At 46.1% G+C, this 25,179-nt stretch overlaps 1 protein-coding gene across 1 annotated transcript in view; it reads left to right on the top strand.

Moving 5' to 3' along the window:
- The window catches only part of LOC147700600 (ephrin type-B receptor 5-like), a 276,679-nt gene that overhangs the window by 201,049 nt on the left and 50,451 nt on the right, over positions 1–25,179 (top strand). Inside the window, exon 9 of the mRNA XM_086929705.1 lies at positions 6,201–6,256. Coding sequence (XP_086785831.1) covers positions 6,201–6,256 — 56 coding nt within the window. The remainder of the gene's footprint in view (positions 1–6,200; positions 6,257–25,179) is intronic.

The raw sequence follows: 25,179 nt of genomic DNA, 5'->3' as shown, positions 1-25,179 counted from the left end.
CAATGAAAGGTTGGCCTCCCAAACTTCTTTGGCTTGTTATAGTAGTTTAGTCGAAAATTCCATGCCTGGATACCAGATGCAACAACAAAAAGGTGCTGGGTGGAATGCGTGAATTAATCTCAGCCAAACTGCCAGTCCAGGTTCTTACTGGTCCGTCGCACTTAGTGTTCACCCTGACATGGGTCCCGTCCTCCCAGTGCCACTGGAACCAAGCTACCCCCGACTGAAGACCCAATCAGGCCGAAACAGGTCCTGGGTTGCTTGTGTTCTGGTTCAGGGAGGACCTGGCCTGGCTGTTCTGGTTGGAATGTTCCTATTGGAGCAGAGTCAAGACTGATTTGCCTATGGCTGGGTCCATACTGAGGTGGCATGGAGGGAGTAAAACAATGCACTGAAGTCTGGCCCCGAGCGACTGGCAGTGGCTAAGATTAATTCAAGCTTTCCATCCATTCGCCTCACTTTTATTGCTGCAGTGGACACCAGATGCAGCATAAAATATTTATTAGAATTGCGATAAAGCTGTACTGTGATTTTGTTTACAAAGAGCAGCCATTCAGGTACTTTATGTAAACATAACGAAAGTTTAAAAAAAAATAATGAAATTAGACAAATTAGAAAATTAACAAAGCATCAGTAGCACTACTGGCATCCATGATGCACACAAGATATATATATATATATATGTATGCTTTTAATATTCACAAACCAAACATACAGGGACAAATTAGGAATATCCAGTAGGGAGACAGGAAGTATTCTCCACAAATCTTGAAACTTAGCACTATGGTAAAACGATGAAGGCCAACGTCAAAGGAGGTGGTGTAAAGGTTGAGACTAGATACAATAAAACACAATTGTGATAGAGTTGCAATAAAGATGGACATTGCATTTATGGTTTTTATTTATGTATATATAGAACAACACTTTCAGAACACCTCAGACATATAAATCTATGAACTGTTAAAATAGCAAAAAAACAGAAACCCGGTCGAATTCGAGGCTTTCCCTCCGATAGACCAATTAAGGTTAGCAGAACTGATGAACCGTGTGAAGTCCGGCTCTCCCAATGATCCCTGCCCCCCGCATGTACTGAGGGAAGTCTATTCAGCACTCCCGCTCGGCATACTCCCCCTCTTGAACGAATCCCTTGCTCAGGCAATAGTCCCCAGCTCGTTTAAAAATGCATCGCTGGTCCCATTAATTAAAAAACCAGGTGCCGGTTCCTCCAATCCTTCGAACTACTGGCCCATATCCCTCCTCCCTTTCGGAGCAAAGATCTTGGAAGCCCATGTGGCCAGCTGCATTTCCAACTTTATTGAAACATCTGACTACCTGGAGCCTAATCAAGCCGGCTTTCGCCAGGCGCACTCAACCGAGGCAGTGATCCTCCCTGTCCTGGACACAATGAGGTCTAATGCCGATGGGGGTATACATCAGGCCTTGGTGCTCGTGGACCTGTCGGCAGCGTTCGACACGGTGGACCACACCATCTTATTACACCATGTCGAACAAGCCGGCCTGCGAGGCCCGGCCCTCGGCTGGATCAAGTCTTTCCTGAGAGACCGGTCCCAGGCAGTTAAGCTCGGGAACTTTATAGCGCCCAAAATATCCACCACCTGCGGCGTCCAGCAAGGCTCATCACTGTCCCCCCTCCTGTTTAATTTATATCTTAAACCCCTATTACATTCTTTAAAAAACAGGAGGGTTACGACTTATAACTATGCTGACGACCTGCAGCTAATTTTCCCACTGGATGCATCCGACTCCGCCGTGGAATTTCATGCTACCATGCTGCACATCTAGCGGTGGATGGAGTTGAACCACCTAAAACTTAACCCAGGGAAGAGCGAGCTGGTACTCCCTAGTAAAAGTTCGATCAGTTGGGGCCCTCATTTGTGGACGTCAACAATGGGATCTCCTCCCACTCCCTCTCTCTCGGTGAAAAGTCTCGGGATCACCATCAACTCCGATCTCTCTTTGAAAAGCCAGGTGGGAGCGGTGATCTCGTCCAGCTTCCTTCAGCTACGCAAAATTAATAAAATTGCCCATCTACTCACACACCCTGCCCTCATTCAGGTGGTTCTCGCGTTGGTCCTCTCCCTTCTAGACTTTTCAAATTCTATCTATTTGGGCCTTCCCCTGTTTTTGTCTAAGCGCTTGCAAATTGTTCAGAATGAGGCGGCCAGATTAATCTTCAAAAGCCACGGTAGGAGTTCAGCGAAACCACTGCTGGTCACTCTTCACTGGCTACCCATAGCCCAACGGGTAATATTCAAAGTAGGATGCCTGGCCTTTAAGGCTCTCCACGGGAAAAGCCCCATGTTTATCAAAAGCCTCATAATCAAACATAAGCCGACCCGCAATCTCCGCTCTGCCTATCAGTCCCTTCTCACTCTGCCCTCCTTTAAACAGAAATGTCTTGGTGGGTGTCGATTCGCTCATCTTGCTCCAAAGGTTTGGAACTCTTTCCCCTTGTCTCTCAGGAGATGTACGAATCTCATGGAGTTCAGGAGCGCACTGAAGACCTGGTTATTCAAGCAAGCTTCTGGATAGGTTAACTGTTGTGTTATCTCTCCTCACTGCCAGCGCCATGAAACCCCTGGGTGCCCGCACGCTTAACAAATTCAGAATAACATAACATAACATACCATAACATAACAATGTCAATCAGACATATTAAATAAACACACAATTTGCAAAGGAACACCAGCCACAATACGCGTCATATACTCCGTTCATGATTGTTGACTAATTGCCAATGTTTTGCCCTTTGTTAACCTAATGATACTTCTCATTAGGTTAACAAATAGCAAAACATTGGCAATTAGTCCACAATCATGAACAGACACAAGTACACAAGATCACAATCCTCCTTCCAGGTAACTCACAAAACACTGTGTGTGATCCAGTGACATCTTAGGAATTTTGGGGGCCCTGGGCCAAACATTTTTTGGGGTTCCCCTTCTCAGAACAACTCTGAATTTACTATCCATTTTCAGGTCATTTAAGCCGTGAGCAGCAATGATCTGACCATCGACAACTTTGTTGGCTCAAAAACCTTTAAGGAGACCCCAATCCTTCAGTGATCCCCTGTTCAGTGCAAAGCCTCTGAATATTTATGAGAGATTGGAGTCCTGGGAGCCCCCTTTTCATATTGTGCTGATGGCCCCATCATTTTTGCGTCATGCCACTGCCAGGGAATGTCCTGGATACTTAATGATGGGGCCCCTAGAAAGGTGGGGCCCTAGGCAAGAGCCCCCTTTGCCCATGCCTTAATACATCTCTGCAAACGGAAGGGAGTTGATAGACGGAGTGCTGAAACCTTTCAAACACTCACCCCCAGTCACAGAACTGGATTGAATCCATCATCATTCTTTAGCTCACTCAGCCACCCCAGTTCCGACAAAGCTATATGCAAATCAGCCTTGACCCTGTGCCTCATGGGAATAGTCCAGACCGAACTGCCAAGCCATTTCTTCCCTGGACCAGAAACAAGCATCCTGGGACCAGTTTCAGGCTAAAAGCCCTCATCAGCCAGGTTATCTTGAATCCAGGGGCAAAGTGAGCAAGGGACCCACGTCTGGGTGTACCCTGACAACTTAGGGCGAACAAAGCAAACACAAGGAGATGATAGACATCTCTGGTGTGATCACTAGCTGACCCATGAGTGTTAGAAAAATTACAACCAACACACAATAAAAGCTCTAGGTTCTGTGCATCCAGGTGATAAGTCCAGTTGTTCATTACACACATTTATGGGGTGTAGTGGGTGAAATCTTTAGTAGATCTTCATAGAAAAACTGAAGAATATTAGGAACTGTATTAGTCCTGCACTGCAACTGTTCCCTCCTGGATCCAGGGTCAGTTCAAAAGGAAGTGGCTCCTGTGCCCTGCCGAGCAGGAAAGTTGACTGTCCTTGTTACCGTCCTCTTGCTCTGTGATCACAGAGCAAGAGGACGGGAACAAGGATGGTCAGTTGCTAATGTTCTTCAGTTTTTCTATAACATCTACTAATTTAGTAGTCTATACTCACTCATTAAGCCCTGATGAAGTCCACACAAGTTGGACGAAACGCGTCAGCTGTTTTGTGTTGAACAAGAAGGATAAAGAAAAAACGTTTGTGATACCAACAGTGGTTGGTTTAAACTCCCCTTTAAATTGTCTTCCCTTTGCTGAGTTTTCGTTCTGCCAGCCAGGGGTGAATACTGCTTTTCCTTGCTGACATGCGACCAATGGCAATAGTTCTATGCCATTTATTTATGCTGTTCATAAATCTCAACTCGTGCCATCAGTTATGAGTTAGTATGTGCTTTGCATTCTGGTGCTTGCAGTCCTGTTTTTTTTTTTTAATTATTCGGAGAAAGGGATTAGCTACAAACTGCTACATGAAAGAAAATCCAAACAGATGAGCCGCAGCTCAAGCCGCCACCAGGCAACTGCGAGATTCTTCCTTACTTGTGCCTGGACACTACTGACCCTGATATCATTCTGCACATCCCACTTTGTTAACTTTTGAAGCTATCCAATCAATAGATAGAAAAACTAACTAATAACGAGAAATGTAAAAGGACCAGTTATTAATTGATGTGGTGTCTGAAGCTTGAATACATCTGGAAGCCTCCTCCGAGCGTTTTGTGGGATGCGACCTCTTGGACTGGTGATTGATTCCACAGCTGAAACAAGGCAAACTGTGGGTTTGATTATTCACCTGTAGTGTCCCAACATTATTAGCACAATGGTTAGGCAACTTCTAAGTTCCTCAAAGCATGAGCCTCAGTTAGCACCGAGGTCAATGAGATGCTTCGTCCAGACATCTACAAAACCCCCCGTGCTGTTTGTGCGTGAGTTCCACTTAATGGCATAATGCCGCAAAGCAGGGGCGGCCTTAGGCATTTGCAAGTTGTGCACCTGCACAGGGCCACAAAACCCCAGGGGCCTCCAAGCCAATATATATCCTTAATATAATAATCCTCTGAGGATGGATACACATTTGCGTGGCGGCCCCTGGTAGGGATTTGGCAGCCTCTGGCTCTGTTCCACTACCTAACTTACTGACCCCCCCCCTCCTGAGCTCGGGGGGCTCCGCCCCACCCAGACCCACTCTTCAGGGGCCCCCTACCTACGCTCCCTGCCCAGGGCCACCATGAACCTAGAGCCGCCCCTGCGCAAAGCATCGCCCGCTGCCCCTGCCCCCCAATACAAAGCCACCTTTTCTAACCGCTGACTGCTCTCCTTAGCATACCAGCCATGTTTTTAAACCTTTTACCTCTGAACAACTTTCCCACAGGCTCACCTACCTCAGCTCACTGGTAAGATCCCTCATGTTCTGGGCTCGAGTCGGGGTACCACACGGGTAGACGGCGTCCCCCCACTTATTTTACCAGGAGCCTGATTACTGTAGCAAATGGAGCCACACATTCACTCTTTGGCCTCTCTGGGGCAAGATCGGAGCTCATTTAGAAGCTGCTCAAGCGCTGGCTTCTCTGATGCAATCGCATCTAAGGGATGAGCGAGGGGAGGCAATGAGTGATGGTGCTAGCCACCTTCGTGACATCACTTCCTGTCGTGACGTCAGCGTCCCACCACTTCTAATTTTAGGACTCGTGCCCTGCTCATGTCGCAGCTACCCATAGCTCAAGCAGATCCGCAGATAACACTGTCAGGCCTTCCCAAGGGAAGCAAACCCGGCCAAATAAACCGCAGACCACGACTGTTGTTCTGTGGCGTCCATCTTGAACAAGTATAATTTCCAGCACAGCCAATCCCACTGACACAAAAAAGAAACAAGGCCGTCAATCCATGCACAGTTGAGTATTAGACTACAAACACCATTGTCATCTTTGAGCAGATTGTTTTTTGAGCGGTTTTATGAGCTAAGCTACATAAAAGTAGGGGGGAGCACGCTGGTACACTCCGCTCCGCTGGCGGCTGGCGAAGTTTTTGCCGAACTCCGCACTCCAAGCATGAGTCACCCACCCATCATTTATATCTCCTAATGCCACCTCGCTGTTGTATGTCCGACTCTGCAAAATCCAGTTAAATGTGTGTGTGTTGTGGATATGTTAATAGTTTACAGTATTTATCTAATTGCAGTGTACTGAAATTGTATCTTTTGAGCACTTTGTGTATCTTGACATCAAAACGTTTGTAGAAGTTGTCATTAATATAGTGGCTAACCACTATCGAATTTTTTTTTCTAGTAAGAAACGCGAAACTACCTACACGGACAGACTGCAACATTATATCACCACACGAGGTGAGTCCACGCACCCACCAATATGTTTATTATTAATTAAAACTTCAATAAAAATGGCACATACAGAAAGGATCACATGTGAACAAAGTCTATGTCCATAAGAACATTGAAGTCAAAGACAACGCTAGAAGTCAGGATGCAAATAAAAAAATAACTAGAGACATTATATTATGGGTTCTAGATTGTCCCACATCCTACAGTAAAGAAATAACACAAAAGATCACCCTTTCGGTCTCGAGGATAAACTTGTATCATGGTACTGCAGAGTAATCCTGTCAACAGAACATTGCTGGCTATATCCAGGAAAATAAACCACACAAACATATCTTACCATAAACAATCATTAAAAAAAGTGGATGAAAAGTTATAGAGCATTCTACATCTTTGAAGTTTGCACATCAAATCGTCAGTCTATTTGCTCTTACCGGTGGTAGGGTATGAAAGAGGCATAGAATGAACATAGTTTCCTGTACATTAATTTAGAAGCACTCCATTAAACCTTTTATAAGTTAGGGAGAGAATAGAAGAAAACACATTTTCTCACTGATAACAACTGGAGCAACTTAGGAAAAAGCAAATCAGGGTATTGTGAGGTCAGACAGAACTATAGTACAATTGGGTAGTGCCCGATGGAATGGCCAGACAGGTCAGTGTGTGGGCTGTTTTTTTTTGTTTATTTTTGGGCTGGTTTTGGTCTGTTTGTGGCCTGCTTTTTGTCTGTTTGTGTGCCTGTTTTAAGGTCTGGTGGGCTGCTTAACTGTTGGTTTGATTTTCCTATTAAATCAAATCATTGCCTGCATCAAGCTCAAATCCATGCAGTCTTCCATTCCTTGCAAAAAACGTATACAGTGCATCTTTACAAGTTCATAACTTACCCATATTTGCAAACATGGGGCACCTTTTTACCAATCAAGTTCTAGTTTTAATTGTATTTTGGATCACAGGCCTATTTTCTACCCGAGTTCGACCCTGAGGTTTTGTGTTCTCCAAGCCAACGACTTGATGAACAGCAAAGGTGAAAATATATTCAAGACAAAGGGATCCTTACCGGTGTTACCTTAGTAGACCTCAGGGTTTACAATGGGGATCACCACCTGGTTGATCCAGAGAGTAGTTCAGAACAACTGAATGAATGAATGAATGAATGGATGTTGGATTTATAGAGCACGTGGTTACCCTGGGGCGTCCCGGCGCTGTACCACTGCGGAACCCGTCCTGGCTTTCCCTGTGAGATGGTCCCTTTACTGGGCATCCCCAAGGTGCAGCCAGGCAGCCCCGGCGGTGATGGGGCCGGAGTGGAGATTAAGCAAGCTATTGCCCAGAGGTGCAGCGTGGGACCCCATGGTTAGAGTGGCACCGAGGCGAGATTTATCAGGCCCGCTGACATTGGTCCTGCACCCGGCCATGTCGGGAATTGAACGCTGGTCCCAGGCCGACCTCTGCCTCCGGGTCTGCCGCCTCTAACCGTTGAGCCACACTTCTCCACAACTGAGGAAGAATCCATAATTCACAGCTCTAATTTGAGGGTTCCTAAACTTAGACATAAGTATGAGATTTGTACACATGAGTGCAAGATTTTAAACCTTCTTGACAAACTCTGCATTATGTCAAGAGAGCCGAAGAGTCAAATGTGCTATGCGGACAAAACTGAAGACATAGGGCTTTGCATTATTCAATGTTAAGCTTGTTGCTCCTTCCCATGCCACAGCTGAGGTAAGCCCTTCCAGCACTGTGGACAAACTCTCTTGCGGGCAGCTAAAATAAAGATAAACCATCAAAATGGGAATAGAAACAAAATCACTGAATATGGAAAAGAAGTTTAACACAGACATAGATATCCCCAAATTACGGGCATCAAAAGCTGCCAAGGGATCAAACAGAATCTGGAATGAATGGGCACATCTGGTGGCAGAGCTAGATTACCATCTAAGGCTACTTGTATAGTTATTTCAGATCAAGGCACTGGTCAGAACCAAACTGGATGACAGCTGTTGACCCCCTTCATTAATGAAACACTGCAGCTGTCCGATCACAACATTTCTTGAAACTACTAGCAATGGTGCAGAGGGTGTTCAGAACAAAAAGTCCCAAACTTGATTACCTGAGAAGGGCGGTCCTTCCAGAGTGCCACAAATGCACCAAAAGCATCCCTAAATTAAATTCAAGATTTCCAGTGTTAGCAAGTCTAGGCCACAACATCAGCACCATGCTCCTAGGTTGCCTGTTATGCAAAGCGATACATAGATTCAGGGTCTGATACACAAAGGTAAACTTACACCTTTGTGTAAGTTTACAATCATTTGCTATTCAGAAACAAATTTTACTAGTAATATTTATAATTTTGTAGTCCCCACACTCGGGGCAGAGACTCAGAACATAAAAAGATGGGACGGTTATAAAGATGCCACCTGTAAATTCATTTGTTAATAACCAAAAATCATAAACTTACACAAAAGTGTAAGTTCACCTTTGTGAATCAGGCCCGCGTCTCCCATTATGAGTGGAGCCATGATGTATATAGTTTATTCAGAGAGTTTTAGATAGTACTGGCAAGACCAGGGGGTATCAGAGCACTGTGCAAACATATATATATACACAAAGCTGTATAGGCGAACGTAGATTACAAAATACAGACTCATTGAGGGCGGGGTCAATCAGTAGGTGGTCATGGAGAGGAAACATACAACAGTAAATAATATGTGGAGAAGAGACCAGTTGAAGAAATGTACTTCCTGTGAAGATTTTGAGAGGGAATTCCAATGAGGGTCAACAGACCCTGGATTCCCAGTCTGTTACAAAGGACTTGCTGACCTTTGCATATCATGAAAACGATTTCTCCAAATAAAAACATCACATATTAAAAACATTACAATTCAATATACATTATTCCTACAGGGAAAACACTTGTAGGCAAAACCATTACTCTTTGTAAACAGACACATGAATACAGTACATCACTGGGTTTCTAGGTCTCCCTTTTAAAATGTACAAAACACCTTGTGTATCGTAGACTGTGACTTCAATATCTCATTGACGTGTTTCGGTCGTACACTTAAATACCGACCACCTTTTTCTGGACATACTTGGTTTCACTTTCCCAATGACAAATTCATATGGCATCCCAATGAATTGTTGTGGTGAACCAATCCTTTTTCAAAACTCTTCATGTAGGGGTTCACAGGAGTTGGACACGAATGTGGTTTTCACATCTTTGTCTAAAGATGCAATACTTTGTTCTCAATCTTACACCTTCCATTTGAATCATAGGGGCTTGTCATAGCGTATCCCACTCGACATGGTTGAATTAGTGGATGTCTATCAGTTGTGGCACTTAGTTGAAAATGAGTATTCCTTTGTCCCTCTGAATGGTGTTCACATCCTTATATGAGGGCCTTATCATCTCATTGTAGAGCGATTGGCCCTGTGGTCGACAATGAGGAAGGCACTGCATGTCCTTTAGACCTGCTGCCATGTGGCGGAGGAAGCAGGGTCAGATTGGTAACGCGGGCATTCGGGCAATGGACCGGTATCTGAGTTGCCGCTGTGGGATGCTTTTTGGTCACTGTGGTGGCCGATTTGGGCTGTGTCCTTGCTGTTCAGATGCCGCCAACAACCTTTCCGGAGGCAGATGGGCCTCTATCAACCCCTTTGGTGCTCACAGCGGCCCCCGGCTGTCACGCAGAACAGTGGGCATGTGCTACTGACGGCTAGGGGCCATCTGAATCCCGCCCACTCGTTAATTCTCCCGCACAGAGGTAGAATTAACATCGGGCTCAAGGGGTTAACTCGCTCTTACCAAGGGGTGGAGGTGTCATTCCCAGTCTCTCGTTGGGCCGGCCATTAATGAGCACGGATTGAGCAGTGGCAAGGGGGACTGAGCAGAAGTGGCATCAGTTATATTCAGGTGTGATTCACCAGTGTGAACTAATCCATGTACAATTAGTCCTGGCAACCTTTGCATTTGTCTTAACTCAGTGAAGTTGAGAAAACCACCTCTTTTAGAGAAACCACCTTTTTATGTATTATATGTAAAACAATGAAGCAGTGTTTTGTAAAAGGCGCAATCTGAAAATGTGGGCCACTTTTTTTTAGGGTGCCGGGCCTATCTTTGCTCCCAACCCTGGGAGGAAGCCATCACTGTGGCCTTTCATAAGAAAGGTGCAGAAGTGTACCACTGCCTGTCCCATAGATCTGCTGCTGAGGGGCGTAGACACTGTTGCTGTGGTCGTCCATAAGGGCACTCTAGAAGTTTCTCATTGTGCTTCGTGTGGATCTGCTGCCGGGTGGAATAATGTCAGAGAGGTCCCGAATATAGTCATGGTGCACCTGCCCATTGCTCTCCTCCCGACTGGATTCACTGAACCACACGAATAAGGTTGATCGCGTGCGTGGCTGTCAGGGGTGCGGGTAAAGTTAGGAACCCATTGATCTAATTCATGTGGAGCATACTCCTACTGAAGAGAATATATGTGCACATAGTACATCTATTTAATGTATGGAAATCTCTAAAAAAAAGTTGGCTTAAAATGATGGTCTGCAACTTCAAAGGAACTTAGGGCCCGATGTAGGTAGGCCGTTACCGATCGGTAACGGCCGAAAATACCGATTTTTGGCCCTTACCGATCGGTAAACAGCCATCGAGATGTAGGGAACCAAAAACATTAATAATCGGAGTGAAAACCGAATCGGAATGAGTACCGAATGGGAAAGAATCCGATACGTACATACCGAAAATCGGATATGTAACGAATCGGTAACACACCGATTCGTATGCAAACACCGATTCGGTCCATGTACCAAATCGGTAGTGACACCGAATCGGAAATTCACCGATTCGGTCCATGTACCGAATCGGTAGTGACACCGAATCGGAAATTCACCGATTCGGTCCATGTACCGATTCGGTAGATAGACCGATTCGGAAAATCACCGATTCGGTCCATGTACCGAATCGGTAGATAGACCGAATCGGACATGAGCCGATTCGGAAAACATACCGATTCGTATGAATCGCCGATCGGGAAATTCCCCGATTCCGACAGATGGGGAGATGTAGGGAGGCACAGAAACACCGAAATCGGCTCAGAATCGGTAGAATTCACTCGGTATTTACCATGGATTCCAATCAGGTGGTAACCAACTCCAACCCATATAAACAGCCCCAAAATGCATTGCAACTTGCAGGATGGCAGCTTTTTATGTCATTGCGAGGCGGCTACGGCTACAGCAGGAAGGACAGAGGGAATGGCTAAGAAATGAACAGGTCTACAGACAGAGGATAACCCTGTTCATGCTCACAGAGGCAGAGATCCTACAGAGATACAGGCTGGACTCTGACACCATACTTGAGCTCATCAGGGATCTCAAACCATTCTTGGACCACCACACCCCCAAGGCACACGCCATCCCTGCGCACATCCAGGTGCTATGCAGCCTACACCTGCTAGCGTCTGGCAGCTATCAAAGTGGAGTTGCGGCGGTAGGAGGGGTGAGCCAGAGCAGCCTGTCAAGGTTCTTCCACACATTCCTTGACGCCATGATACACAGGATGGACCAATACATCTCTTTCCCTGCAACCCACGCAGAACTGCTACAAACTAAAGCTGACTTCTACCAGATGGCACAATTTCCCCAAATCATTGGTTGCATAGATGGCACGCACATTCCGATTTGCCCACCAGCGGACACCGAATACATATACCGCAATCGGAAGTCTACACACACCATCAACGTGCAGGTGATCTGCAATGCAAAGTGCACCAATACAGACCTGGTAGCAAAATTTCCAGGGAGTACCCATGACTCCTATATTTTCCAACAGAGCGGCATCTATGCACGGCTGATGGCTGGCGAATTTGGTGAAGGATACCTCCTAGGTGAGACACATCATCAGACCCCCATAACACATAGTAGCTAGGTGGAATACATGTATGCATGTGTGTAATGTCACCCCTTTCTCTTCCAGGCGACAGTGCATATGCCCTCCGCTCATTCATACTCACCCCCTACCTCAACCCCTCCACACCCAGCCAAAGGAGGTATAACCGGGCCCACATACGCACAAGGAATGTTGTCGAACGGACCTTTGGCATCTGGAAAAGTAGATTCAGATGCCTGCACAAGAGTGGAGGTGCAAGGCAGTATACCCCCATCACCTGCTGCAAGATCATAGCTGTATGTGCAATGTTACACAACCTTGCGGTGAAGAAGGGCACTGAGGTGGAGTTGTCTGACTACGAGGACCATGACGACGACGAAGCTGTGCCACTGACACAGCCAGCTGGGGTGTGTACGCCAAGTGATGGCAGATACAGACGTGAGGAGATTACTGAAAACTATTTCTGAGTGAGTACAGATGCAAAGACAGCTAAATGGTTGTTGGGAAAAAACAAATTTTAATACAGTTGCAACACAGTTACTGCACTGATGTGCAACAAAAAAATGGTGTGATGGAAAAGAATACAAAAGTACAGGGTCCAGGTTGCCTCACCCGCCCTTGCAAGGCTATTTCTTCGCCCGCTTGCCAGCCCCACTGGGGTGTCCCTCAGCCCCCTCTGAATGACCAGCAGCATCTGCGGAGCGCCTGGTGCTCCGACGTGGCTCAGACGCAGCGCTGGCCGGGCTGCTGCGGCTGCTGCTGTCCCCAGCATCCCCCAGGTCCAGGGCAGGATTTGAGGCTGTGTTCGATATGATCATGGCCTCCATAGCAGTGGTGATCCGGGCCATTCCCCTTGTGAGCTCTGCCGTATTCTGACTCAGGCTGGACTCCATGTTTGCGCTGCGCTGGCACAGTTGTGCCGTAGCCGCAGCAAGGCGGCTCAAGCAGCGGTTCTGCACACGGGCATCCCGCCTGCGCACCAGCTCCTGCTCCTCCATTCTGCCACACAACTGGGTTATGGCAGTGGTTAGCCTGCCTAACCCTGCTGCCACCTCCTTGTTTGATTCCACGAAGGCCTGAAATCCCTTTACCATTTCTCCCATCTGCAGGTTGTGCTGCAGGAGCTGGCGTTGGCAGGCCATCGTGGATTTTGCCTGCTGCCTCTGTATCTTCACCATCTTGCCCTCGAGGCCCAGGAAGACACTGCCCTCCCGTGCTGGTGCAGCAGTGGTGGTGATGGCACGGCGCCGGGCACTGCTGCTGCCGGCCTGCTGAGTGGGCTGGGGTGCCACTGGTGGGGGTGTGGTGCTGGCCGGTCCCTGAGCCCCTGCTCCCAGGACAGGTTGTACTGGTGGCAAAGCCATGGTTGTGGCAGGAGCTGGTGTTGGTGGAAGGGGGTCCCTTGTCGGGGAGTTCTCTGGGGAGAACTGCAAGGGGGGTGTGCTGGGCATTTGTGGGGAGTGCAGTGCTTCGAAGTCTATCACCAGGTCTCCCTCCATACCAAGCCCTAGGGTGTTTCCGTCCTCCTCCTCCTCGGCAGCCTGGCTGGTGCTCGGCCCTGCGAGTGCAGTGTCAGATGGTCCTGCTGCCTCTGATGACAATGTTTGTCCGCCTGATGGTGCCCCTAGGTACAAAGAAGCATTTGTAAATTGAGTGCCGATGTATTACAGACAGTACAATTAAAGCATTCCACATGTCCTTGCATCTCCTTAGACTGTGTTACACTGTTTCCTGTCTTGTGATTCTGCACTGCCATATTTTGCTAACTTCTGCTGACTACATGTACCATGATGCTTGTCTCTTGTATGTTGGTTACAGTACTGTGCTGGGGTTTGCCTATGCATTGTGTCTAATGGGGAGGTGTCTGGTAGGGTGTGTCATGATGCGCATGCTTCTTACCTGTAGCTGTAGCTCTGGCAGAGCTGTCCAGGGTCCCAATTCCAGTAACACTCTCCCTCTCAATGGTGGTGGAGACCATTTCCTCGAGGTCTGTGAGGGGTGGCGCCGGGTTCCTGCCTCCACCTGTGACTCCAGCCTGCCTCTGGATGTCTGCCATCTTCCTTTTTGTGAGGCTGCGGATGTCGTAGAATCTCTTCTTGAGCTCATCCAGGGACCTGGGGGTGACACCCACAGCATTCACCTTTTGGGCGATTTCGCTCCATATCCTCCTCTTGGTGCTGTCTGGCACATTGAGGGACAGCTTTCCAAACAGCTGGCGGTGCACCCTCACCACCTCCTCGACCAACAGCTGAAGCTCGGTGGTGCTGAACTTCGGCTTCCTCTTCTGGGAGGACTTCTGGCTCTCGCTCTGGTTTGCCATGTTCTTCACTGCAGTTCACAACCTCCTACTCCCACTGCTGCTAACTGTGAGTGTTGAGCTCAGGCTGGCTTTCCAGAAACTTCTTAATTAGCTGCACCTGCCAGGGTTGCCACTCCCTGTTTGGGTGGGGGAGGGGGAGCCACCTCATTGGCTGAATCGGCTTTTGCCGAATCGGCTTTTACCGATTCGGATATTACCGAATCGGTAAAATCCGAATCGGTATTATCCGATTCGGTAAAAGCCGATTCGGTTTCTTCAATGCATTCCTATGGGCTTTTTGGCCATGGGTGTGTTTTCATAGCTACGAATCTATAATTGCCGAATCGGATATTACCGAATCGCCTATTTCCGATTCGGTGTTCGCCGAATCGGCTATTTCCGATTCGGTGTTAGCCGAATCGGTACTACCCGATTCGGTCCGTGCCGATTCGGAACGTACCGATTCTCATTACCGATGCCGACCGAATCGGTATTAATTCGCCTTTTATTAGCTACATCTCGTTTTCCGATTTCAGAATACCGATTCGGACCGCCTCGGTATTTTGAAATCGGAAAATCCCTTTTACCTACATCGGGCCCATAGTCACAATATTAACAAAGTATGAAATTGTAAACATATACTACACCGTAGAAATTCTAAGCACGAGTTCCAGGCTTTACAAAATGCTGCCATCAGCATAGGATTCAAGTAAGCAGAACAAAATGCAGATTGCATCAGAAAGTTGTCACTTTTTTCCAAAATATTCAGGGCGCTACCGTTGCATCAGCATTTCCTAATGACCACCTTGGAAATGAAAAAAAATTCCACCAGGTTCACTTTCCGTAAACTAACTCCTTATTTTGATGCAAGACATTGTTTGTAACATGAGAGTTCACAAAAGCTTCAGCACGCCAGCCGGGGCTAGGTTACTGTGATCACACACAATACATTACACTAGTGCTGGGGCGATTGACTACTTAGATTGACCTGGTGTCAATTTGCACTGATATTTAGAGAGGCTATCAGGTGAAAATAGTGTTTTTGTGCTGATTATTTAGTTGAAATAAAAAAAAAATGTACCTACCCCTTGCAAACACCATTGCAAATTGCAACCTGGTACAGAACTGTTGGTGAAAATTGAACCAACACGGGTGCAACCTCTGCAGTCCGGTCCCTGGCATGCTGCAGTTTGTCGAGCCTGTGGTTATTCAATAAAATGTCCTACCAATGGTTTTGCTGAAACGGTGCCTAATTCCACACAGTGAAACTACTGCACAAGACAGGCTCATAATAGGTCTCAAACAGTGCTTAATTTGAGCCTGAGGTTTCCAGTACTCAGCACCAGCACTTAATTGTCAACACTGGCACCTGTGACAGTCTGCCACAAAGTGGCGCTGTCTGGCTAGTTTAGAGTTGAAAACAACAACAGATAATTATTAATTCAAAATACATTAAAAAAATACTATTACCTGCTGCCCAAGCCATTCTTATAGTTTTGGGGGCCGGAAATAGTTAGAATTGTCACACTTGTAGGAGTGTGAAGGTTAGCAGTTGTGTTGTTACTATCAGTGGCAGCATGGCAGGGCCCATGTGTGGTGCAAGCTGCAAATGCCTCCTGATGAGGACCTTGGCACTTATTCTTGTACAAATTAAGCACTGGAATAAACTGTAGCAATGCATTAATTATGGACTATGTACAACACGTTCTAGTCTCACTTTTAAATTGCTTCAATATATTGAACACTAATGTTTGTGTGTGATGGTTTTATTTTCGGCAAACCTTTTCGTTACGCTGTAGAAAAGAGTACATTTTTTTCCTGTAATGTGTAAATACTCTCACTAGCAAAGCGTCACTGATGCCCAGATTACCGTTTAAATCTTAACTACTTAAGAAACTCAATACTTAAGCCGCAAATGCCCGAAAAGGATAATCCAGTGAGCAGCTATCTCGAATGAACAACCATATGGTGTATTTTTATGTCTGTCTCTTTAGTTGTCTGCTGGAATTCTGGAATTCTGGTAATACCTAAAATAATACGAAGGGGACCTTAAGGTCAGTCACTGATTCATCATTTCTCTGTTAGAGTTTCCCCAAAACTTTGGATGAGCCCACTGACAGCATCGGTAGCAGCGTGGGCAGTGGGTCAGCCACCTTCAGCAATTTCGTTTGTTGTACGTCATGTTTTGATACTTTATCCTGATAGTCATTCATTCAGTAAGTGAAGTACCATTCCCATTGGGTGATGGCAATTCCCCAGGGGACAGCACCCCAATATTTGATGGGGCATCAGTTTTGTGAGGGAGTGGCTGACTCTTTTTCTTAGTCACTGGTTGTGAGTAAAACCCTAATTTGCATGGCCATTTTTTCTCAATTGTATTGCCCCATGGCATGTAGTCATTGGCTAATTGCTGATTGGCTTGTTTAACGTCTTCATAAGACCATATTTATGTGGAGTAGAGAGTACGGCTCTGGCATGGAAAGCTAGTATGTCAACTGTGGATTGCAGAAGTTATCGTCCATCCACTAGTGTGAGAAATGAGAGCATGGCTTCAGGCCAACCATTGTAGCCTGACTGCTGATGTGTAAAACCTGCACACAAACCTGTCAAAGTAATCCTTTATGACAGGGTAAAACCATCCTTCTGAACAATAATGTCACCTCTATCTGTAGCCCACAAGGAAGAGGCATGTTTTTTAAACGTAGGACATGTTGAAATTAAAAGTTAACATGCCCATACAGTGACTAGCACCCAAAAGCTATTTTCACTGTGAGAAGGCCCTGGTTGGCCCATAGAAAACACTAGGAATAAATACTAAATATTAATTCTGTTCTCCCCAGTTAAGGACCAGCTAGAAAAATTACGAAATACCTATTGTTATTATTTATTATTAGCTCAAAATAAAGGGGAAGTTGGATTTGTAAAAATATTAGGGAAATGCGACTTTTTGAAAGGTACCCTTCCCCTGCCTGAAGGTCATGGAGGCTAATTTGCATTAGCTCTCCAGCCGTTACTCAGCCACTGATTAGTATTGATGAGGTGTCAAAATTGCTCCCAGAGATAAATGGAATAGGTGTGGGGAGGGTGTTTTGGCATGAATACAAGTTGGGGTGGGTCCAGGAACTTAATTTTTTTTATAAAAGGAGGTTTCACTGTCACAAGAAAATGTTACGTCACAATTGGAAAGGCCCCAGTATTTGTCCTCCTAGCCTGACAGGCATCAAAACCCAGTGGGGGAAAGCAGCCCTCAGAACTTTGGAGTTACCGCGGAGGAGTCGACAATTCATTACCCTGGCAGTACCTAAGGGTTGGCACACAGGCCCTGTACAAGGGAAGAAGGGTTTTCTCAGCTTGGATTCTGAGAGTCAGGGGCACTGCAGTATTGTTTGCATTAGGGCAAACAGGACGTACTGCAAAATATGGTTGGGTTACCTCTGGCAAAATGTGCCCCATAGTTAGGGAGCGTCTAGGAGTCACCCTCACCCACTCACAGGTGCCAGACATAAATATGGTACCCCAAGGTACCCTCTTTAGATTGCTGGACCTGTGGAAAAACAGAAGAAGGACTGAACTTACTATTTGAGACTTGTTAAGAAACCTGAAGGGGTGGACCTGCTTCCACTTGTACAGAGGACAGAGAAGTGGATAAAAAGAGGCACTTGGCTGACCTCCTGTCTCTCCAGCAACAAGAGGCCTTTTCGCTGAAGTACCCAGCTGACCAGCAACAACTGGACCTGACCTGGACCCTGTTGGTCGCCTCTGCTGGTGTGAATTTTGACCCTCCCCCCACCTCAATGTGCTGTTCCTGAGCTTCTGGGACACTTGATCGTGGCTAACTGGACTTCTCCAAACATCTCTGAAAAATTAGGACGGAGAAACCTTTTGACTCCATGATCTCTGGAGGACTGGGACAAACCACCCCAGCCTATTGGCCCCTATCGCTACCTTGTAAGCCTGAAAAAAATGGTTTCTCCCCAATCTAAACTCCATAATAACAAATCTGATTCATGGGGCTCTTGGCAAGAAGGACTCTGGCCTCATGGAACTCATCATCATATACAGCCTGCAGCCTCTGGAGGATTCGGAGCTCCAAAAAGTTCAAGATACTCACCCACATCTACAAATGCATTCATAACACTGGACCCCAATACCTCAATAAGAGACTATCCCTCCACATACCCAAAAGAAACCTCTGATCCACTGACCTCACCCTTGCCAAAATTCCACGCATCTGCAAAGCCAGAACAGGTGGAAGAACCTTCTCCTATGTCGCAGCCAAGACCTGAAACGAGCTTCAGCTTAACATCCGCGCGCCCCATCCCTGAACATCTTCAGGGAGACGCTTAAGACCTGGCTCTTTGATTGAATGGAGTTGTTTTACCCCCCCCACACCCTCTTCCCAGAGCCTTGAGACCCTCACAGGTGAGTAGCAGGCTTATAATTCCCCTGACTGATTGAACAGAGACTTAGGGTCTGATTACAAATTTGGTGGTCCTGGAGCGGGCCGACATGCCAGCACACTGCCCCAGGACCGCTAAAACCATAGTCAGACCTCCTGCCATATTAAGAGCATTTTCCTGGTCTGGCAGGCGTTCCCTTGGTGTTCCCACGTCCGTGCCTATTAAAAAGGCACTGCAATGAGAATGCCAAAGCCCGTCCTTGCACGGCATGGACTGTAAAGTCCATGCCATGCAGGAAAGGGGGTGCATGCAGACAGAGGGCACACTATTTGCCCCCCTGCATGCATCCTTTGGCTCTGAGGCAGGACCTCTTATTTTCCTCACCACCAGACTTTTCGTGGTGGACTCACCGTCATGAAAAGTCTGGCAGTGAGGAAACTCGTAATATGGTTAGCGTTGCCTAAACAACGCCAACCAGCATATTACTGCCTCACACTGCTGCAACACTGGAGGGGAATAGCAGTTCCACAGCGGTTACAGCTGGCCTGTGGTCGTCCGACTTCCAACCTCATAATAGTTGAACACAATCCTCAGCACATGTCTGCAAGGTAAAAACGAATAATGCATAAAAGTGTGCAAAAATTGTAAACACAGTGTTTGCAATCCTTTTTTCCTTTTTATTATTTTCCTTCCGTTATTTCATAAAGTTCTTTGTCAGCCAACACGTGTTTCGTCGCAAACAATGGGAAATCATCCTGCGACTTACTCAAGGCTGAGTAAACAAAATAAAGAATGGCCATTGTGACACCATACAGAAACTGGTGTACAAAAAGCATAATTCAAAATATTCACGTGACTGAATGTGCAAGTACACAAACATGCACAGAGTCGAACCTAAAAGAGGCAAGCATGTGACTTTATCAAATCCTAAATGAGAGAAGAATTTCTAATAAATATGTTACACATGTGTAACTGATATTACCTGCATTCAGGTAATGGAAAAAAAAACCTATGATGAAGTCACAGGCTTGCCTCTTTTAGGTTGCACTCTGTTACCACTGATCTATTGAGTCTCTCATAATAGGGTAGTCGTCCCCCCCCCGTGCGGCGGTAGTCGCTGTGACACCGCGGGTGTGGTCCTTGTAATCACCTCCTAAGCTTGAAGGTTAAAATGTTGACCAGCAAAGGCTCCAAAAGTGTCTAACTGTTAGGAGGACCTGCCTCAGAGTGAAATATCTACTTTTACCGCCCTGACCTTTGTCCACCACAACCAGTGGCTTCAGCAGGACCTCGCCCAACGGCTATCTGCCTTTTTCAGGACTTTTTCAGAAACAGCCTCCTGCCTTGCCCCACTGAAGGATGTTGACTTCCATTTCAGAGTCTATGTCCCAAGGTAAAACCTACAACCAGGTTGAACCTGGTTGATGTCTGTGGCCATTGCTCCATTGCAGTTGGCATGAAAGCGCACCTAGGTCTGTGTTCACCACGACCATTGCCTACATTGCCCCTTTGTACTTTTTAGCACTATTTTCTCTGTTAAATCTTTAAAAAATCATATTTTTGGATCCCCTCATTAGACGTTTGTAATTTTGGAGTCATTTCTTGATTCATTTAGTACTCTATTTTGTCAAATTGGACTGAAATTTGTATTGTGTTGTGTTTTTGACTTTTTGACTCTTTTGGTATATTTAAATGCTTTACACATTTTCTCCAGGTTAAGTTGGTCTGTTGTGTGCCATAGCTACCAGGGTGAGCTCAGGTTTAAAGTACTGAAAAATTTGACGGGCCATAACAGGATAAGTGACCTTATTATTTCCTACCCCTCTCAACTAATGATCTACTTTATTAATGTTTGTTTCAATTCATGTATTATGCCTAACAGAAAAGTGGGTTTTGCAACAAATCGCTTTTACCATTTTGTTATAAATATTAATGGAAATATAAATTAGGAGGGTTCTTGGCTAAGTATAAAACAATATTTTAAAGAAAGGTTAATTTCAAAGCAACATATGAGGAAAGCAAATAAAAAAAAAACCTTTGGGCATTTTATTTGAGTAAAAGGGGAATAGAAAGAAGACACAGACTGTCACCCAATCTTTTCTCACCTATTGTCTAGTGCTACACCTTGCGGCGAGGATGGAAGGTGATAAAATCCTGTGCGGGCTCTTGTAACTTTGCATGGAGATCTTTAAGCAGGCCTTTTTTATTACATTCTCTGTGTAGTTCCGTAGTTTGAGGGTCTGAGGTTTGGTGGTTCCGAACCCGTTTAATAAAGGTTGTCGGAAATAGACGATTTTGGTGTCAGCAGTGCGGCATGTACGAGTGTTTATGCATTAATTGATCAATGAGAACACTACGTATTCAGGGATTTTGTTTGAACCTTCGGGTTCCATTTTGTGTACGGCCGCCATTGTGTGTGGTTGCCCTCACATAGGCCGATGACTACGGCCGAACGAGTCCTTGGGACACGTACACCTGAGCTGACTTCTGAATGACCTGGCCGAACTGACTCCCTTGCCCGAGGCTGACCTCGCTGAGCCAGTTCCTTGTTAAGCAGCTGGTCAGATAAAGATCAAAAGCAGGACATGCCGAAGTTTACAGTACACTGCACCCACCTTTCTATCTTGCTTCCAATCTGTTTCTGCTCCTTCCTTTACGACATAATCACTGACTTGGGTTGAGGTTTTATGATGGGTTTGTCCTGCCTGATCGAACAGGATATTGGAATGTGCTTGGTCATTTCTGGTGGGCTGGACAACGGAAAATGGGATTGTCGTCATGCGCTACTTTTGAAATGTCCCGATCTGATTGGTTAGTTTGTATGTAACTGATGCTACTTTGGAAAGTGATTTTTGGCATAAAAGACCATGCTCCGCTCATTGAATTTGTGCAGTCTCTAGCGAACCATCCGTGTTGTGCTTCGTAGACCTCTGTTCCTGGTTGCAGCCAATAAACTTTGGTCTTTGACGTCATCAAGAAGCTTCCCGTGTCTCTGTTTGCCAAGGCAGGGGAACTCGTAGGCATCGGGCGTTTTCCCTGGCGCCGCTGGGTTCTAAAACCTGGTCCTTCATCTGCCCCGCAGCATCGACAGATTTATGGAGTTACATAAAAAAAAAGAAAACCAGGTACCAATATGTTGCATTAACACATGACATACGTTTGCCAGGCCTGCTCACATAAAGCCGAGGTGTGGACTGTTTTCATTGGGATGGATTTCCAGTGACTAATATTCACTGGAAACTACCTGGCTAACATGGAGTGCTTGATAGGTAACAGCATGCCACCAGTACATTGGCATCAGCTTCCTTTCTCACTTGCACAGTCAGTGGATGCTTATGCCTTACAACAGATGCTATTCCATCTGCAGAAGTAATGGGAACCTGTAAATACTCCATTGTTATTCATGCAGGAAAGATGTCCTTCCATCACACTGAATAGTCCGTGTGTATGCACATATGTGTGTGTGTGTGTGTGTGCGTGTGTGTGTGTGTGTGGGTGTGTGTGTGTGCATGTGTGTGTGTGTGCATGTGTGTGTCTAGGTCGCTGTTTGTTCGAGCACATCTTTTACTTTATCCTTGCAATGTAACAAGAGCTGTTTTCCAGCTACTGCTCCTGTTTTCACACAGGCAGAAGGGCTTGTTGCTTATGGATCATGAACATTGTTTTGTATGAGCGGTTAAAGTAAGATGAGGGATGCCTGCTGCCCCCTCTTGCTGCTTTGTATTCTGTATTTTTCTTTCTAAGTAGTATACTTTAGGTTACCTGCAGAACTGACCTTGAAGTTTATACCTTCATGGAGACACATAATCAAAAGCCTCCTCCCCTACAGTGCATTCTGAGAGTAGGATGAGGTCTGCTCATCTAAGAGTCCTTTTTAAGGATGGACTACCTACTACCATGTGACTGGCTGGATTTTCCAACATCTGTAATGCACCTGCTCTGACTGGCACTGGTCTCCCAGCCACCTTCCAAGGATTCGGAGTATACGCTTTAGCGGTCTCCACCAAACCATAAATCTCCATCAGGACAGACATGCTTAGTTCCTACTGTAGCGCTTACTGAGCCTGTTGCTACATGTTGGCCTTATCCTAAGCATAAGGGCTGCACATGATGCCCTGCGGATGCTCTCATGGCCTCCCTGTTACAGCATCTCACTGTGCCTCAGCAGAATAGCCTCGCCAGAGTAAGGAATCTAGAGATGCAAATATAAGACACCCATAAGACCTTTCTATGTCTCACCAGAGACAGGTGGATGGCGGCCAATTATCTATCACCAGACCAGATGAGTACTGGCCATAACTGTTAAGCACGCTCCCTCCTTGTGCCAATATTTTTGTTCATTTTTAGGTTTTGCTTGTACTGTGTTTGTGCTGTGCTTGTGAAATCTATTGTATTTAATATAAATCTTATAAGGGGCTTACATCCCGCTCTTGCTTTTTATTAGTTCGTGTGCTTGCCACTTACTTTTCCACTTTTTCGTTTGGCTGTAGCATATTGTTCCCTGTCCTTTCTTCGTGTGTTTCTCTTATCAGTATCCCAAGGCCCAAGTATTGTTTTCATCTGTTTTGATGGATCTCAAATTGCACTAACAAGTACCTCCAGGGTCGACACAGGGCCCCACACTATTGCTCCCTTTTCATCAGCGTACTTACCAGTCCCCCAGGGCTGAAGCAGGGGCCCACTCTAGTGCTCCCTTTAGCGCAGCGCACTCGCCAATATCCCCAGGGCCAAAGCAGGGACCCACTCTTACCTTGGTTATTACTTCTCTGCATCTCTCTATTCCCTCGCTCCATTTTTGCCTTTCCATTATTTCTGAGTATGTGCAAGGGCTAGGTCGAAACTGGGGTGGTGTGGTGAGCTAAAGAAAGATGGATTTACCCAGATCTCTTGACTGGGGGTGAATGTTTGATTTACTCTGCATTCCGCCGATCATCGGTGTATCTTTTGCTTTCTCAACCTAAGTGCACCAGGTATGCCCAGACGTGGGCTCACTGTGCCACTGGATTCAAGCTAGCCTGGCTGATGATGGGTGATACCCCAAAACCGGTCCCAGGATGCTTGTTTCCAGTCCAGGGGGGGCCTGGCCTGGCAGTTCAGGCAGGACTGTTCCCATGAGGCACAGGGTCAAGTCTGATTTGCATATGGCTGGGTCTAAAATGGGATGGCATGGTGAACAAAAGAACAATGAATCTAACCCAGATCGCTTGACTGGAGGTGAACATTTGAATTGCTCTGCATTCGGTCCATCACCTGTGTGTCTTTTGTTATCTCACCCTAATTGTGCCGGGGATGCACAGACGTAGGTCCTGGGCTCACTGTTCCACTGGATTCAAGCTAGCCTGGCTGATGAGGGGTCATGCCCCCAGACCGGTCCCATGTTTCTGGTCCAGGGAGGTCCTGGCTTGGCAGTTCGGGCAGGACTGTTCCCATGAGGCACAGGGTCAAGCCTGATTTGCATATGGCTAAGTCTAAACTGGGGTGGCATGGTGAGAAAAAGAACAATGGATTTAACCCAGATCTCTTGACTGGGGGTGAATGTTTGATTTGCTATGCATTTCCTCCATCATCTGTGTGTCTTATACTTTTCTTTTTACAAATTACTGACTAAATATAAAAGTCCAGCATCTTAATGCATTAGGAATCGCGTACAATAACTCTGTGGAAAATGATTTGACACCCCCTCTCCTAGCAGCTGGAATCCCTTTGCGCCAATGCCGACCTGTTTTCCTCGTGAGTGGTGTGCTATCACGTTGTGTGCATGAACTCAGGCAGCTAAACGTTTAGATACATTTACATGTTTATTTATTTGCAGGTTTTGTATTGCGCCTGAATCACCCCCGAAGGGGTATCTGTGCTTTGCGCTGTGCTGCTAGACAGGCTGACGGGCAATATTAAAAGAGAGCGGTCTTAAGAAGTTTCCTTAAGCGCAGATAGTCAGGGCATGTAATGGACTACATCACTTTAGATGTTTCTGACAATTCTTTCATATCTTTCCATTGTTTTTTTTTTCTCTGAGTTTTATATAGAGCAAACTTGATCCAAAAATATCAGGTATTGGAGCGCTTTACATGAGCACCAGCTGCGTTACATAAGGACTCATTCATTTTTATGAGGCCCGGGGAGATCAAACGATTTGCCTAACATCACAGGATGTTGAGCTTTTGTTGCCGAGACTCGAACCTGGTTTCCCAGATTTGAGGTCCTCGAACCTGGTTTCCCAGATTTGAGGTCTACCGCCCTAGCTGTTAGGCCACAACCTCTTTGACAATTTTGGTTAACCTTAAAGCATTTTTTAGAGTTGTCCCAGTATTTCACATCTAATCTCATTTGTCATCTCTCCCTGTAA

The sequence above is a fragment of the Lissotriton vulgaris genome, chromosome 7 (assembly GCF_964263255.1).
Source record: "Lissotriton vulgaris chromosome 7, aLisVul1.2, whole genome shotgun sequence".
Taxonomy (NCBI): domain Eukaryota; kingdom Metazoa; phylum Chordata; class Amphibia; order Caudata; family Salamandridae; genus Lissotriton; species Lissotriton vulgaris.
The sequence above is the reverse complement of the archived record's forward strand: the minus strand, read 5'-3'. Positions and strand labels throughout refer to the sequence as shown.